Genomic DNA, 19097 nt, shown 5'->3' with positions numbered 1-19097 from the left:
CACACCAGAGTACCACCAGAGTACTGGCCCAAATATAAGACAGTGTTTCTGAACATGACACAGTCCTTTCACATTAGATGGCTACATTTTTCTAATTGTACATTACCTTTGATGCTCAAACAGTCTATGTGCTGCAGAGTGACATGTGTTGGGCTGTGTGAGCTGGTTTTGGTGTTTTGCAGCCAGCAATTGATTTTTCAAGTGCCTTTGGATGACTATAGTTGTGAACTGGCACTATATGAATAAGCTGAATTGAGTTCAAATGATCCTGTGTTTACATGTATCTGCTGCCATTAATCTAGCGTGTAAAATTTCCAGTCAACGTATGGCTCTGTTCCGATGGCACAGTAGTTGACTGTGAAGTAGACTGCACAGGGTATTCAGCCATGAGATGTAAGACTCTGAACTGTAGGGAGCACAAACGCTCAGTTCAAAAGGGAGCTGTGACTGTGCGGGGAAGAAATAAACATCCATTTGTCTCTTCACAGTAAACTGAATAGCAAGATTACCCATCAGCCATGGCAGCCCGCTTGAGTTACAAAGTAAAACGAAAAAGGGAGAACTTGCCAAAGAATAGAATAATCATGTTTAAATTAAACTGAAAATATTTATTTTCATACATTTTGTAAGAGGTTTGACATCAAGTCAAAAAAAGCAGTGGTCAGAAGTCTACAGATCAAGCGCCCAAATATCTTCAGGGAAACAAGTTGACATTAAACTACCTGATTATTAATCTAAACTGATATTTGTCAGCAAGCATGGCTGTGTACCTTACAACAAACGTCAGTGTTAGCTTTTGGTGCTAAAATGACTACAGCCAACAGCAACTACTTTGGTTGGCACTTCCTGAGCAGGTTGGAATGGAATTGAGTGAAGATCCTTAAAAGAGGGAATATGGAAACAAAGAAACAAACAAACTACTAAAAATAATAAAAACAAAAATGAATAAAAATATAATAAAATCTCAGTTCAATTTTACCGATTATTACCAAATGTGTCCACTGCACATATAAAATGTATCAGTCAGTCAAAGGATGTCATAACTAGACAAGAGAGACAATGTTAAGAATAAAGACAGGATAAATTTTACTACTTTCTGCATGTAACAACTGTGCGTGCTGACTGAAGTGTTCACAACTCACCAGCGGGAGCAGTTTGACTTGTTTTGATTTATTATTGCAATTCAAAATGTCTCCTGTTGATTAAAGCCGAGGCCAAAATGATGTGATTAAATTATGTACATAATATTTTTTTGTTTCTCTTGGAAACTGATTGCACTTATTTTCATAATCACTTCAAGCTAAATGGCGAGCTTCAATGTCATTTTTACGAACAATTTTGACAACAAATTTGATTGAGTGGCCATTTCTAGTATCCTACTTTAAACGCTACAAGTAAATCACAACAAATTCTTTGCTGCAGGTTGTGTGTCTCATCTTTGAGTGGTTTCAACCAAAAACAGGTGGGAGGCTATGTTAGAACTGTTGTCTTATATTTGGGCCAATGAGGCAGTACTACCAGAGCCACATAGGGGGTATTTGCTCTGTAAGGAAGAGGCTGAGGGCTGGTCTTGGTGCTGGTTTAGGATCAGGGCAGAGTAATGCTGGAGGGGGTGGGGGGTGGGGTGAGGGGGTGCTGTGAGGTGACAGGTTTGGGTTGGAGACTAACCTTTCTTGCGGCGTCGTTGCTGCCACACTCCCCTTTATCGTACCACCATTTGTTTTTCAGTTTGTCTAAGACGGCTTGCTCATTGAGTTTCAACACCGCTAGGTTTACTGGGATTCTTCCAAGCATAAGGAAATAACATAAATAACATATTATACCATGTTATTTTATGTTATTGATTCAGAGACACAGAGCAAATACATCCACACATTAATGCTTGGGCTTGCTTCCTTAGAGGTAAAGAAAAAATAACACATCACACACACACACACATACACACAAATATTCAGCATAAACATCATTAGAAACATCAGTGTCAAAGTGATATGCATTAATACTCCATCTAGCTTGGTTGGCTTGCTCCTTAAGGTAGTAGATGTGTATTACTATATCACTTTGGGTAACCGGCACACTGCTCACCCTCACCTGTGCAACACAAACGTCTTAACTGAATTTTTTTTTGCTAAAAGAGAAAGTAAAATTGGCCACATTGTATGACTAAACCAGAGAGAATTCTACAGAAAGCAAACTGATCCATGCAGTCTTAGAAGATACCCAAGCATGAAGGAATCAGCTGGTTTAATTACCGATTACGTTTAAAGTCTTCTTTGTTTGGTGCAAGCAGGAAATATGTCACAAAATTCCCCTCTTCGTGGTTTTCAAATGTATTCCCTAAAGGCCAAATAGTAATCCTCTTTGGCAGTTTTCAATTGCTCTTCCAAAAAACCACAGAGACAGTAAGTGTTGCCGGAGCGATAGTGTGGCGTGGACCTGCCGGTTACCCCCCTCCCCGTCCCCGTTACCCGCAGGGTTTATCAAACTGGCTCTGACCTTAGAGTCCCCGCCCCCGCTGCCGCACTCTCCCTTGTCGTACCACCACTTGTTTTTCAATTTGTCCAAGAGGCCCTGCTCGTTCAGTTTTAACACCGCCAGGTTTACTGGGTTTCTTGAAAATAATATGAAACGATAGCCATTAGGAGACAATCTATGGGACAGATATAAAGAGATTGGTCGCATGGTGGTGGTGATTATGACAACACTGACTTGGTATTAGGAACTCTCCTGCATATGGCTACTGATATGAAGCAGGAGTTATGGCTTTCGATGCATATGTTTGTTGCATTCCTGCAATGGGCTGAAATGCTTGAGTGCCCATACAAGTAGTAGAGACAGGTTTTACCAAGCAGGGGCCTCAGAGCGAGGCAGAGCGCACACTCTTAATCGAGATGCTTTGGATGTGGAAGACTGTCTACAGATGGCAATTTCCTCTCAGATGCCCCAGCAAACACATTGCTATGGTAACTAACCTATAAATATTCAACTATACCAGTATTCTGGTGAACAGAGGTCTATGTTGATTAATTTATAACTATCAGCAGAGACACATGCAGCCAAAGGCTTTTACTGTTTTAGCAGGCAGATTTGCTTCTGAGTTTATGCCTTAAAGAGGCTGAGAGGAAATCCTGTGGCCAACTATAGACAGTGAGTCCTGGATTCATCCAGGGTATCTCTAAGTGGGTTGCTCTCTCTCTCTCTCTGGTAAAAGTGCGTGTGTGTGTATTTCCTACAGCTGACAGGCTGTGAACAAAGACTCTCCATCCACAAACCGCAGAAAGGCAGAATCCGCAACCAGAATTTACATGAAAGACGTCAACATTTCATCCTACTTTTGTTTGCCTCGTATAACCACCGGTTCTTCTGTGCAGAAAGTTTTTGGTTTAGTGATATTCTGCCTTTCTCTTCAGCAGACACTGAAGAGCCTTTTTCCCCAATGCACAACACAGCTGTAGGGAACACAGATTCCCTTGGGGCTGGTAAAACCTCAGATTTCTTTCTCAGCCCAGCAGACTCAGACAAAAAGAAAGAAGTCAAAGTGTGTGGACATGGATGGTCGACAGACCAACAGGGTTATTGGTTAGTTTGATCAGTTGGTGGGAGGTGAGCAGATGTCGGGGAGGCTTCAGTATGTTAGTGGGAGAGGGTAAACTGTCATGAGGGTGACTGGATGTCATACATGTAAGAAATTAAGCAGTAGCACAAAGTTAAGATAAAACATTAGACTGGTTCATCAGCAAGTGTTCTCTGAAGAGGTTCCTGTAAAATGAAGTAATTACAAAGTGTGACTCAATCAGGCCTGCACTGCAATATGAACGACAGCGCAAACTGAAAATATACAGTACAGTGCGAAAGTCTTGAGCAATTCTACATTTCTTAATATTTTGTAATAGTTCTCCAGGTTTTTTGAAGGTCTTTCGAACCTTTTCTTTGGACATTGGCTGCTTTTTCACTCCTTTTCAGTCTGGTCCTCTTCAAAGTTACTTAACACCGACCTATGAATCATTCAAGCACAAAGAGGGCACCGAGCTACAAGGGATTATGTGTCTACACATAACAAACAGCTTAGGATAAAAATGATTTTAAATTGTATCTCTATAGACTTTATTACTTCCAACTAGTAGCAAATACACATAATTTGCTTTTTAATTCACCCTAATGCTGAAGATAACACAGTTTGTGAGGCATAAAATGTCTTATAGGCCTCTCCAACAAGATTATTCTCAAAGAGCTATCAATCGAAAAACTTGGGATATCTCAGCATGGTGTGTAGTGTGTCTTTAAAAAAAGTTGAGGAAACTGAACAAGCGGAGGATGAAAAGAAGATGTATATATTTAAAAAAATCCAATTGTAGATAAACAATATCTAGAAGTGATGTCCCTGAGAAATTAGAAAAGTTCATCAAAAACATGACACAGGACCTGAAAGATGCATTTGGCCCTTCAGTTGATCCACCTACTGCTCACTGAGGCCTCATTAGAAATGGTCCATGACAGAGTGACTGTCAAGAAGTCATTCGTAAGGAAGGGAAACAGGGAAAAAAGGCTGAGCTATGCCAAGTGACACAAGAACTGGACTGAAAATCAGTGGCAACAGGTCTTATTGAGGGATGAATCCTCCCCAGAGCCCGGACCTCAGCATAACCGAAGCAGTGAACAGAACAATGGCAGCCAACATCCAAAAAATGTACTTCAAGAAGAGTTACTACTACTGTCCTAAAGAATAGAGGTGCTCATACCAAATATTGACTTTCAAACTCGTTAGAATTGAACAAACTTTGTATTTGCCTTATCTACTGTGTTTCTATTTGTTTGCACATGATTTTTCAGCCAACATATGAAGAAACATTAAGTGGTAGCTCAAGAGCTTTGCACAGTACTTCAACTGAAATATTGACAGAGCTTAAAAAAAGAATAATGGCAATGGAATGCCTCAGCTTATAGTTAAGAACATAAACTCTGTTTAAATGAATCCCAGGAACTTTTCAAATGAAATAAAAGGAAGAAATTGGTTTCAAATCTGCAGTTCATATCAGCAGACACCCCAATATGCTGTGCAAATAGATCGTTTAATAATACATTGCAGGTATGATCGAACTCAAATCTTCAATTTCATAGGTCATTCACTCATGTCTAATTACCGGTGAGCTTTAAAAAAAAAACATTCAAATTTGCCATGCACTAATAGTACTCATCCAATCATGAATGTTTGTTAGCTGTTAATGAAACTTGGTATCAGACATCGGTGAGTGACCATGATTGTGACATATATCACTCATCCACTAATTAACACAAAGAGAGGGCGATAATGTGGGCCATCCTCGGCTGTTTGATGCTGCATCCCGCTGCTATGTTGTGGGTCTGGACCAACCGCACTACATGACTTGGGAGCAGATTAATTTCACCACCTGCCCCTAATCACTATCACTAATGCAGCACTTACTTCATGGATAAAATCAGATTTGCATGAAATTCAAAAGCGACCATCTGAGAAAGTCTTAAGGAACATTTCTAGTCGGTATCCTGACCTCTGGCTGTCAGCCAAGGTGGAACCCCGAATGAATCCTCAGCGAGACTGAATGAAACCTTCCTTTATGGCTTCTTTCATTAAAATGAATGAGGCCTATTAGAGACAGATTAAAAGCTTCAGATGCCACCAGCATCTGCACTCTCTCTGTGGTTGTGAGAGAAATATAAATGGGAAGTTGGTTAAGGTGTTAATGTAATGTGAAATGACAGCTGCTGCTCATCGATGGCAGAAGTAAACCCAGAATGAATTATCCTTCATTAGATCATTTATCACGTCGAATGTGAAAATTCAACCCTACTGACTTCATGTTCAAGGTGTGAGCCCTGGCGTAAGTGGGAAAGTAGCCATGTGTGGTGTTGACTCTTAAAACTGTAACCCAGCTGTGTTGTGCATTAACATTGAGTAAATGTGTTTCTGTGTGTTTGAGGGGAAATATCAGTTCAAAGCAGATTGCATTCAATTATCAACCTTATCCCCCCCTAGAATGTTTTAGGAAGGCCACAGTTACATATGTGTGAATTCGTCCTACTTTACACTTCTGCTAGTGCTCACAGGTCAGCTTGAATAGGCTAGCGTATGCATACACTAAGATGGTCTTCAGTGGTGAGAATGGCAAGTTGTTAATGTGTGCAAATCATGAGCAAAAGGAGAAAAAAGTCTGATAATGTCTCTGTGAGTAGTGCCATGCCTTCTACATCTTATCAGACTGCATTAAGAATGAAGAGCAAAAAATCTACTGCAAACGTGCTGTGTTATCATGATGAAAAGATGAAGAAGTAACTGCATGAAATCTCTGTAAATCAATCCAAGCTCAAATTCACAGATGAGCAGAAGCTGCAAACACTGAGCTCCATGGGCAAATAAACAGGTGAGGGATGATGCACATGCACAAGCACTCCAACAGAAGCGCTTGAAGGCTTCGATCCAGCCACGTCGCAGGGGCAAGGTTTACCTGAGAGGCGATCCCTTGGGTGTGGCGATTCCATAACCTTTTGAGTCCAGGTTCCCGCCCACCTTCATTGTGTCACACGGTTTCCTCTGCTCTATGTACTCATTCATAGTGGACTCCAGCAGGTAGGCATACTTGCCCTTGGACTTCCTGACTCTCATCACACCCTCGTCTGTTGTCTTGACAAACACCGACGGGTCAGCTGACTTCATGTAGGACCACATCTTCTCAAAGACAGCGATCTTTGACCTCTGCCAGCCAGAGGTTGTTTCAAATGAGAAACGGGGAAGGAGACAATGTTAGTTGAAATCCTTCATTTTCTACCTTTATGCTGCAAGTCAAAAGTTATCGACATCAAAAATGTCATTCCATTTAACTCATTTTAAAGTCCCCCTCTGCTGAGAAAAATAAAAACAAAAACAACCTTGCTAACATGTTCAGAAGATGTCTTTTTCATGTGTTAGAAGACATCAATGCAACGGCTGAGGGTTTCTGCTTGGAATTTGCACCACCTACAGTCTCAGAAAGGCATGGTCCGACAGACACAAGCTCTACATTAAATGTTGGAAGAACCAAAACTGACAACCTGCTGGCTGAGACTTTTTGCATGTCCTGTGAGGAACTAATGATATTAAAAGCTTGTGTAAGAAAGAAGGGAAGTTAGCAACAGGAGAAGAGAGTGTGAGAGCTGCCGGCTGGGCTGGGAGAGCTGTGACAGCCAACGGCAGTGAGAGGCATGGGGGCTGCTGGCTGGGAGAGCCCCGGCTGGGTCGAGTTAGCAGGGAGCCAGCTTACTGGTGCATTTATAACATTGTAGAAATGGGTTGAAATTGAATACATTATCATTCTGATACAGACACTTAGATGTGACCTTGTTTAATTCAGCTTCCTCTTCATGAGAATCTCCCTATGCTTAAAATATTTATTGCCCCAATATCAGAAGTTCTAAACAGACCACAGGTAAATCCAGCCAGAGTCAACAAGGCAGACAGTGTCATCTGCAGGTGGGTGGAGGTGTGGGTGCAGCCAGATTAGCATATTCATCGGGCCCTATTTCTGAATGAAGAAAATAGGTGCCGAGTCATAACCCAAGTAATCGAAGAGATATTTGATGTTTGGAGGAATACAGATAAGTTTTTAGGAAATCAAAAACTGCCAGAGAAGGATTTAAAGTATCTATGATTCTTTTCTCCAACAGCTATTCAATGTTCCATATGGGGAGTTATCTGTTGTTGGCAGTTTTCAACGTCAGCGGCAGAAAACGGACATTTCTGTGTTTCATGAATGCAATCAGACAATACACACACAGCAAATGCAATTGCTTGATCACCAGGACTCATCACAATAATCATTATTAGAGTAAATGTTTGGGATTTGTTTCCTCACCCTGAAGAACTCTTTGGTGGAGCCAGCATCGAGCGTTCCATAGGCAATCTCTGTCTGCTTAGCCAGATCCTCTGCACTTTCTATAGGAGACACCATCCTCTCCACTGTGAGGAAGGCAGCCAAGTTGGCAGTGTAAGATGAGATGATGATGAGGGTAAAGAACCACCAGACACCACCAACAATGCGGCCTGAAAGAGACCTAAAAAAACAGATGGAGAGGATGTTGGTGGTGAGTCAAAATCAGTTGCCATATGCGAAATACACTGTATGAATCAAAATCATGTGCATCTTTAATTAACAGAAACAATTAATTATACGTTAATACCATCAGTCTTTCTTCATATTCACTTTTACAGACAATCAATAAGAGCAATCTAAATACCTTGTGATGTTCACATCATCCAAATGACTCGCATTGCATCACACTCTTACTGCAGTCACACACTCCATTTCAACAGGCTTGAAGAGCTTAGCCCAGTCTGCTGAGGAAAGATAACCAGCTCCACAAAGGCCCACTCAGCTTCCCGCCTGCCAAATTAATCTCACTTTAAGAAACTTGCCAATATGTTTCACGGAACCACACGCATTAATTGTTGGGGATTAATAAACAGAAGAGCACACTTAACCACTGCTTTAATTGCACTTTCAAGAAATAAATCAAATAAATAATGCTGAGCAAAAAAAAAAAAAAGTGACTCCCCCTGAGTCAAATCCCTGTCTTTCCTCTCAGTTTCTCTTCACCTCGAGAGAAGCCAGCTTGAACAGCCACAGCAGAAATTATGTTGCGTCACATATCGGTCCCCTGACAAGAGAGTGGCGGAGCTTATGCAATGAAAATGACACAAATCTGAAACAAAAAGGGCTTTTGTGATTCACCTTTGTGCCATCAAACCAAATTGAGCACGAACATGAAGGCAAGATTAAGAACGGAGAGCAAAAAAAAAAAACCCAAAGAAACAGGAGAAGCTGAAACGTAATCATTTAAGATGCTTTGCAAATGATGGGCGGATGATGAAAGAGCAACAGCAGAGCGAGCAGAGAGCAAACGCAGGGTGGATGCAGAGCCTCTGAAAGCCGAAAAGCAGAGTCGTCTGCTGTGTGTGTGTGTGTGTGTGTACGTCTACTTATGTCTGATTATTTGACGTCTGTGATCGCTGCTCAGATGGGTGGAAGGTGAGTATCATTTGTGTGCAGACATTGCAGCAGAAAGACAAATCTATTGGTACTATCTACTGTACAATCTGATGAAGTTTCCAAAGTTACTGAACAATAATGGACGAATTTCAAACAAGTGGTTTTATATGATGCACTTAGTAGGATCCATAGGTGAAAGCCAAGAAAACGAAAGGGTAAAGCTTGTATACAAAGGCAGCAGTCTTAACATTTGGGCACGATAACGTTCGACAGAGTGAGGGAACCAGAGCGGAGCTCTTAAAGAATGCGTCTCTTTATGAAATTAAACCCATAAGGACACAATCACCTCACCAACAGTGAAAAATAGCGGAGGCTCCTTCAGGCTGTGGTACTGCTTTGCTGCTTTTGGAACTGGAAGGATTGAATTCATTAAAGAAATTATGAATTCAGGATATTATTAGCACCATCTACAGCACAAAATAATGGGTAAAAGGGAAATGGTAGGCTGTTCTAAACTGGCGAACACTGAGTCCTGACCTAAATCCCAGTGAGAGCCTTTGCAGAATGCAGAAATCTGCCACTGTTGAGGACCGATCCGTGAGCTTGAATGTATAGCAGTGGAAAAGTGGCACAAACTACCAGCAGACAGGTACAGGGAGCTTTTCTGGCTAGTACATTAGTACAAATAGTGTACATTTGTCAAATAAGCCTGTTAATGGGTTCTTTTTTTGTTTGTTTGTATATTTGAATTCATGTGAGAGCCCTATTGTTGCTGAAGATTTCAATGATGAAAACTATCTGTCTACAAATATCTAGAAAATTCTGCTCTAACAATTTTTGGATCGGGGGGATTGGCACAGCATTTCTGAAACCTCGTCAAGTTTACTTGTCTTGATTGTACAAAAACTGTTACTCTATTTCTTTTGGTGTTAAATCTGACAAGAACATTGTTTTTATTAAGATGCCAAGCTAGTATCACTATCAAGTCACTCTTAAATTCCCTTGGAATTATGTACTTAGTTAGCTCTTTAAAAAAGAAAGAAATTTAAATTTCAGATTGTAATTTTCCATATTTTACACTGCCTGTTTTTTACTGTCCAAAACCATCACACATGACAATAAAGAGCAGAACATTCTCTTTAATTTGTTTAGATATCTTTAGCGCATAAGAACCATATTTCAAAATCCGTTACCTGTATATCAGTGTCAAAACTACTTTCTAATCTCCAGACAGGCATCGTTCGGTTCTGAGAAAAAAGAGGAAGAATGCGACAACTAAGAAAACATAACTGCGACAGAGATGAAAAGTAAACTGGATAGCACCACCAGGCGCAAAACAAATACCTCAGCTTTGACTGCTTCTGCCCTCCAGAGCTGGCAGTAAACGGCTGGGTAATCCTCTCCCTTTGGTTGTCCTGTTTTCCTTCCCCTCTTCCCCTTCTCTCCTTTTCCAGCCCCCCTCTGTTCCCCGTGCATCTCTGCTGCTTCCCTTGCTTGCTCTTCGTGTGCTTGCGGGCTGACAGGAGTTTGTTTTGGGCCAAGACAACAGTGGCCTAAACCTTGGCACTAACACTGACCCATTCGAGTATGGAAGCACATACAAACACACGCTCCCTTTCAGAGAAAAGTGTCCGAGTTCATCTGTGCAGGAGAACAACAAAGTCATCATTTGTGACTGATGAGGGAAAATGGGCAGTGTGTGTCTGTATGTTTGCGTGTGTGTGTGTGTGGGTGTGTGGCCTCTCCTGCAGTCGTCTTTCTCACTAGTTGAGTGGAGCAACTGGCAAACACAAACCTGTTCGTCTGTGTTTCTTTCTTTTTGAACTGCCTTCCTTTGAGCTTCCTTTCCACTGCTTTCCACAGCCGTCAATCTCGGTGCCTCACTAACACCTTAACTAAGCTGTCATATCACAGTAAGAGAAATCTTCCAAGTAGCACTGTAATTTCAAAGTCTTGTTAAGGCAACGACTGATCAATTATTAACTCTGCCTCTTTTATTACAGTGCAAAGGAAATAATGGGAGCTGCAACAGCTCTAACCCATCAGAAGTAAGGTAGAGTGGAAGGAAATGCTTCTGTGCTTAGATGACGGAATGACAAATTCAATTTTTTACTGACTGACATATAATACGATGAATAGTCATTAACGTGTAAATATACCAAATAATTACCATTTAGAGCCTTTGAAACTAAAAGGCTGCCCTACTTTTCTGATGTCCATCATTTTTAATCAAACGAAGAATAAAAGTTCCGTAAATAATCAGGCAAACATACACGATGAGCATTTTGTCAAGGAATGCTCAGTCATATAGCTGTGTCTAGACTAAATGGCAATTTCACAAATTTGATGACAATATCAAATCCATTGATCTACAACAAATATGAAAAAATGACTCATCAACTTCCTTTAATTTGCTGATACGCACACATTTTAGATGTGACAAGGGCAATTTAGAGCTGGTAATGAGGAGATAAATAAAAAAAAGTATAAAAAAGCAACAAACAATGGCATTGTTTGAAACAGGTCATGTCAACATCCTCCTCCGATTTGGGGTTATAAATCTGTATCAGCCCTTACTGAATTTAGTTTTGGACTTTGTTATACTGAAGTAATATTCTAGAGAATTTTTGCCTCAGTTTCCAAGTGTAGAAGCAAGAGCAGGAATGTCAAGCAACAGAGGTCCACTAGCCAATCCCAAACCAGGAATACTGCAGTTACACAGCGCCTTAAAATCCTCCAGGAATGCTTCAAGTTGAGCTTTTAATAAGAGAGCAGACTGAATAGCACACAGTTGGAACAGTTTCATCGTAGCTATTCGTGTATCGTTTCTGTGCTCATGGAGTGGTGGTCATCTACTCCTCCAGACAAAGCTATTTATATGGCTGCATAACTACCACCATCTGAGCCCCAAAAGACTGGGACAGCCTATTTTTTGTGGTTTAATTTTGTTGTCATAGAAAGTGGGATGTCATGTCACAGATGTATCGGATCATCTCAGATCCAGAGCTTCATCTTCTGCAACACGATTCCCCCACACAGCTCCCTTGGAGTCTGCTGTGGCACTAAACTCTCATTAGTTTTCCCCCGGCTGGTCTCCTCTTTTTCGATATGGTAATTAGCAATAATTAATGACTTGCAAGTTTAAAAAATGAGCCAGTAATGGCCACATTACAATGGATTAGTAATTGTAGAGGTTTAAATGAGAAAGAAAATGGTCTCTAATTATGGTGGGATTCTACAACAAATCAGAGACGGAGAAGTGCTATGGCACTTTTTTCTTTTTTTTTCTGAAGAATTAGCGGGACAGCTGTACGTTCTTAATGACTGCATACTGCCAACTCCATATGTCTGTTGTGGATATGCAAGACTACCTACAGATACACACATATATTCAAGTATCCACACACGCTGAAAACTTAATGTCAGTAAGTATGTGCTGAATGATGGGCCCCTGCTGTGCAGTGAACCTCGAAAATAATTCTCAGCTCACTACATGTGAAAATGATGACAGACGTATCAGATCCAAAACAGAAATAAAAGCATCATTTTTATCGCCCACACATCCAAACAAATGGAAACCACCATTTGTTTTTATTTTACCTTATAAATTGGGGACCATATGTATGGATTCATATTCACTTCCTCTTATTTCTGAAAAGAATTATTTCTTATTTCTTAGGAAAAAAAAAGTAATTTCTCTTGAGGGATCTGAGGTTTAAAAACAATATGTGATGAGTGAGGTGTATATTGATGTATCACAGCACAGGCTGTGGCGACAGGGATCGGCTACTACTTCATCACGCTTGAGGAGCATTATAGTAAACGTGCCTCATCATCTATTTGGCACTTTATTTGGAGTTGTGGATCACCAAGGCTGTAATTATTATGCAGTTCATCAATAAAGCTGCTTTTGATGGGTTTAACTGCCTTTTTAGTTCGATGACATATATCACAGGGCTTTTGTAAAATAGCCTTTCCTCTACTTTGCCTTAGTTAGGTTGTAAATGTTATGAGTAGGTAAACTTTTATGATTCCCTGTAGTCTTCTAAGCAAAAATAAATGGCTCCTGAAAGCATGCACAACACTATGGGCATGTCAGGATAATGAACCCGAATGAAGTATTAAAAAAACTTCAATTTTGTGAAATTCTGCTACGATACAGGTCAGCTTTGTTCCTGAAACCACAAGCATAGGACAGTTTTGGTCCTCTGCAGGGCTCCAAACGGAGCTAAAACCTCAGTGGACACACCAAAATTGGATTGGTGTGCAACACATAATGCTTTTACAGCACATCTGGCCGGAGAAAATTATGCACTTTTTGAAAATGCGCTTGTCTGAGGCTTGCAGTATATTTGCAACTTCCTGACGCTTCTTTCGGTTTCTTTCTCTCTCAGTAGTACCAAATGAGACTCTGGGGGATAAGAACATGCTCAGGCCAGTGTTGCTGCAAAGCTGTGGGTTTACTCTTGCTTGTGTTTGCTTGCACTTATGTTTAGACCGATTCACGACTCTTAGATTCTGTTATTTCAGAGGGCTTTCATCTGCAAATCCAAATTTACATGCAAGCTTTAAACATGGAGCAAAAGGGAAAAAAAAATAAGCAAGTCTCTTCCCTTAAAGGTCAGTATTACCATACTATTGAGCAAATAGTAGCAAATGAAAAGGGAATATTGTGATAATGTTTCCACCCTGAAGCAAACACACATAGGAAACATTTTATAAAAAAACACCATGATTCAAAATACCATGTGCATGTTTCCATCGTTTAGAAGACACAAAATTAAGTGGATGCTTTGCAACATATGTCTCCCGTAAGTGGTCATGGATGAATGCAAAATAGTTGAGCTAAAAGGCAAAGTGCACACGTTGCAGAGAGGAATCAATACAATGGAGTTGTGACTGTAATCCTTGTACTTTTGGCTGCCGACGTATTTGCTGAATGATATCGTGGATGCTGTCTAAGCAACATGTAACCTGAGATAAGTCATTGCTGGCAGGCTGTGAGAGTGCTCGCTACGCGCCCACACACATACGCAAAAGCCTCTTAGTCACTCAGCAAGAAAACACGAGTCCAAAGACAAATACATCACAACTGTTCACAGAAAATCAATACCAACAGCACGCATAAAGCATAAACAGACTCACAATGCATTAAATCTGTATGTAAAATGACAGAAAGAGATGAGAAGTGCAGCTTCAAACATTTCAGACACTTGATGTGTAGCTGCGTTGCTCTAAAAAAAAGAAAATCAGTTTCTCTTTACAGTTGCTATGGTAGCGCATTCTGCACTCCAAACGGTACATGTGAGCTGAGAGAGACTTTCGTCATCTCACTCCTCCTCTTCTCTCTGCTTCTGTCTCTTTCTATAAGGGCATCCAACTCTATAGCAGGAGAGGTTTACCATTAGAGAGTGAAAACTCATTAGGTCTCACAGGCTAACAGGAACAGGCCTGACCGATAAGCAGTTAAGCATAACATCTCTCCAGTCAAACGACTGGTTGTGTTTGATTTGGTCCGGGTAGATTTCCCCTGTGGCCCTGGCTTTGGTGTATGAAGAAAGATATTCATAAACTATCACATCTGGATGACAGCTAAAATCTGTGCTGCATCTGGAAACATCCTGCGTGTGTGACCGACTCCACAGACTTTACACCTCTGAGGGAATGGTATCTTTGTCTGTGTACAAAGTGTGATACTCCAGTGAGATCCTCTGGGAGTGTGTGTGTACACGTCTCACTTGTTTCTGCAAGTGAGTTTACATGCATGCATGATCAAAAGTTGCCTTCATGCAATCTCCACATAAATAAAACATAAGTTATGCTGTGAACTAAACTGAACTGTCTCTTTATGAATAAATCATCCCTACCACACAAATCTGCCCAATTGCTTTGTGACAGCTCACTGACTGCAGTTACGCAACTCGGTGACATACAGTCTAATTGTTTGTGAGAACCGTGACAACAAACGCTGCCTGATACCAAACCGATCCCTACGCAAGATCAATAGCATTCTTGATCACAAGGATGCACATGGTTTTTCCCTGAGGGTTTGATTGGCAACCAAACAGCTAAAAATATGTGGCTACATGATGCGGGAAAACTTTCCCAATCAAAAGCTCTGTAAAAAATCTGGTTAAAAGGAAAGGAAGAACTGGTTCTCAAAAAAAGTGGGTGTCAAACAAATACAAATAAAGACAAATTTATGAATGTACTAAGTCGGTATTCTAATAATGCCACATTTTATGGTCAGGTTCCCTTAATTCAGACTGTATTTCTCCATTTCCTTTGACTGTATGCATACATTTTGATGTTGTACCCTCCCACAGATACTTACTGCTACATAACTCCATTTAAGGCCAAACTAAACCAAGTTTGTGTTTTAAAACTCTTCCGTTTCCCTTTAAGTCCTTCTCAATTAATACAAGCATTTCTCAGCTACGGTGGTAAGATATGATTGGACGACTGTATTTAAGATCCTCCATGCTATTCATCAAATAAACGAATGTGTGTACATGCATGTAGCCGTGTTGTTGCACTCTCCCGTTTTGTGCTGCAAACAGGAAAAGAAGCATCGCTGTATGACAAGGAACGCAGTCGGAGAAATACTGACACTCCCAGGGTAACCATAATACACCACATACAAAATCCATAATTGAATGATTCTGACCGCCAGGCTGAAAAATTGCTACTGTGGCTGTCAGTGTGTGAGTGATTTATTTCTGTCCACAATCATGTAACGGGAGCAACACAGGCGCCGAGAAGTGGAGACAACTCCACGGGGCCTTACACACCTACGAGCACAAACACGCACACACACGCACACGCACACCAGACACAGACACAAAACACGTTCTTTGGAGGACTGAAGGTGAGGTTCAACTGGCAATTACTCGGTATTCTTTGAAACGGTCCTGATAAATATGCAACGCACTCAAACAAATCATGCTTAAAACTGACATTTTGCAGGAGTTTTCATCATTTAAATGTAGGACAAAAAAGAGAGACGTAACAAAAATGTACACACCTGCATTTATCACAGCATCAAATCCACTGAAATAGACTGAGGAGTTCCAGATTAGGTGTCAATGAAACCGAAAGTGGACAGGGAGGACAGGTGGAACCTGTTAAATCTAAATCCCCTGACATTAAGAGTGTGGCTCTCTTTTCCATTAAAGTGTTCGGTGTCGTCATACTGCGCCATATATTTATAGAGAGATTTTTACAGTTACAAAGTGCTTTATAAACAGAACTGTGTTAATACATTAACTAGATACATTAACTAGCATTGAAATAAATATGAATACAAGCACACAAGCGAACATACATCTAAGAAAAAAAAACAGACACACCCATAGCAAAAAAAACCTTCAAAGACCTTAAAAAAACAACGCAAAGATATTTGAGCACATGACCAAAAAACAGAAAATAAGAATTCATGAGAAGGCTAATGTACTAAATCTACTACTGAGTCGCTAGATGATAAAAAGCTATTTCAAAGTTTAGAAACTCAAAGCCCGGTCTCTTCTGGTTTTGAACTAGAATGGGGTACGTACTAAGGTGAAGAAGAGGGTGCCATTTCATTCAAAGCCTTATATGTGAGTAATAACATTTTTGAATTTGAATTTTGAATTGGTCTGGCAGCCAATGCACGGAGGTGGCTGTTTTTAGTTTTTAGACGCTTGGCTGCTACCATTTGGATCAGCTGAAGATGAGACACAGTGGAATGAGTGACAGTTAAATAGGGAGTTGTGGCAGTCTACACGAGTGAAAATCAAGGTGTGCGCCAGAGTTTCCCCGAGGTTTACCGAGAGGGATGGTTAAGTTCGCGCAGTATTTCTCCTTCATTATGTGGTGTTCAGACGCAGATTGCTGGAGGTAGCGCTGACTGCCACCAGAGACAGGGCAAATAAAGTGACCGACCTCATGAATAAAACAAAGAGCTCTTGGTCGTCTTTATATCTGGAGCATGGTGTCTGCATGTGTGTGAGTAATGTTATGATTTCCATTTCGGCTCCCATGTGAAACAGATTAGAGCCTCCACACCAGCTGCGTTAAGCAAACGGCGCTGAAGCCATGTGGGGCAGAGTTTCAAAAACCATGTGTGTTTACAGCCAGAAGCAAAGGCAAAAGACAACAACAAAATGGTCGACACTGTGGACAGACACATGTAACGCACACACCCTGTACCTGGTGTAAAGTAAGGGGTCTAGTGAGGGCTTTAAAAAGATCTCTTCAGAACCAGGATCAACTTCAGAACCAGAGCGGACAGTTTCATGTAAAACAAAGTATCTAAGAACATGAAAATTTCATCGCAGGATTTGGTACTAATTGTACGGTTGTTAGTGTCAAAATGTAGAAAGGAAGCTGCTACATGTGGTGAATCCTAAACCGAACACAACCACAGGAAGAGGCAGAGAGATCTCAAAACGATGGGAAGTAGAGCAGATGAGAGGAGAGAAGAGGAGAGAAGGACTGAAAAGGGGTGATGGGCAAAGGAAGTAAATGGGTGCATGACTGGATAGCGTTTAAGTGTGTGTATGTTTGGGAGTTGGGAACACTCGGAGTCCACCTGTCTGCAGAGATAAACACAAGGAGGGCCCAAAAGCATAGACTGTGGCTTATGGGATGGCTTGAGTGACAGTCGCGACATTTAGAAAGAGCACAGTAAACAAGGTCTCATGGAGAATAAATAGCACGAGAAGCAATGTGGCTAATACACACAGTGAAGTACTGTACACATCAATGCATCACGTCAGTGTGTGATCACCGCTGTGTGTACATATGGATGCTTGCATGTGCAACCACACACGCACACGCACACCCACACGGGCTGCCTGTAAACCTTGATGCAGAAGCACCTTTAGGTCGGTACAATGAGGCAGCGTTAGGCAGCAGACAACGAAAATGGCAATAAGCGCTCACTTTTAAAAGATTCAGGTTACACACGCACACAAAAGCGGATATAGGCAGAAAATGAAACATGCCTGCTGATTAATCCAGGGCAGAGTGGATCATCAGTGTTGTTCCTTGGCCTTGAGGCCCTGATTAAATGGAGACGCATGAGGAGTGAGGTGCTTCGAGCTGCCTACATCAGCACTGAACGCATCCATAGAACACTCTGCTTTCACCTATTACTGCTAAAGGCACAATTATGAGGAGTTTACATTTCAATTTTGATCGCCACTAATTGCAAATCCTCTGTGTAGATTTAAATGCATGTTGTTGTTGTTGTTTTTTCCAAATGAATGTATTTTGATTTTGTAAGCTGTTGAAACGATAAGATCTTTAAATCTAAACATGTTCCATACGGTTGTACTATTTGTGACTGCGAGTTCCTCTTTAAGAATGTTGCATTGTGAACTGTTTTCAATAAAGTTTGAAGTAAAAGTATGCATGCCAACATGCATTAGATGAGTTATATTACTACTACCATAAAAGCTGCTGTATTCATAAAGACTGCAATATACAAGACTGTCGGGTTAGCTGAAACAATGTTGCTGACTTGCAGAGGTTGGTGCTGTTCATGTGTACTTTGCAGGAATCCAAGAAGACAATATTTTGTTGTTATAAGTGATAAGAATGTTCTACGTTATCGCAGCGCACGTTGTAATGCAAGCCGCTATGTTTGCCTAATGTTACGCATGTCGTTTTTAACACCCAACCATAACCATAACTCTTAATAATGAGAGTGCAAGGGCACAGCGGCTGAATACAAAAATGACATTTCAAAGTGAAGTTAATTGAAAATTCTAGCGGTAAGGAGGGTAATCTCTTGCATATGGCAGGTGGGTGTGGAGTGCCATCCTACAATCTATCTGACCCCAAAATGAAAACTATTAAATTTAATCACTTTAAACTTTATTCCAAACAGTAATTTCAAACTATTTTACAATGAAACGCTATAGTACACATTTGTAAGCCGAATAAGTGAAGTAATATAATGTAATTTTTCAGCCCTTTGCTTCCTACAACACCTTTAAAAGAACACTGTTTGATGTGATCAAACTGAAAGTTCTATAATATTTATTTCACAGGCATTCTCTTGATATTAATGTTAGTTCTTTCAAAATTAGCACAAAAAAAAGTATAACTTTATAC

General features: G+C 40.7%; 1 protein-coding gene across 1 annotated transcript in view; it reads right to left on the bottom strand.

The window, feature by feature from the left end:
- The window catches only part of gria1a (glutamate receptor, ionotropic, AMPA 1a), a 76715-nt gene that overhangs the window by 13171 nt on the left and 44447 nt on the right, over window positions 1-19097 (bottom strand). Inside the window, 3 exon segments of the mRNA XM_072396056.1 lie at window positions 2497-2611; window positions 6483-6730; window positions 7866-8064. Coding sequence (XP_072252157.1) covers window positions 2497-2611; window positions 6483-6730; window positions 7866-8064 — 562 coding nt within the window.

The sequence above is a fragment of the Leuresthes tenuis genome, unplaced genomic scaffold (genome assembly GCF_036924035.1).
Source record: "Leuresthes tenuis unplaced genomic scaffold, fLeuTen1.0.hap1 SCAF_11, whole genome shotgun sequence".
Lineage (NCBI taxonomy): Eukaryota > Metazoa > Chordata > Actinopteri > Atheriniformes > Atherinopsidae > Leuresthes > Leuresthes tenuis.
Note: the sequence above shows the minus strand (reverse complement) of the source record. Positions and strands in the feature narration are given on the sequence as shown.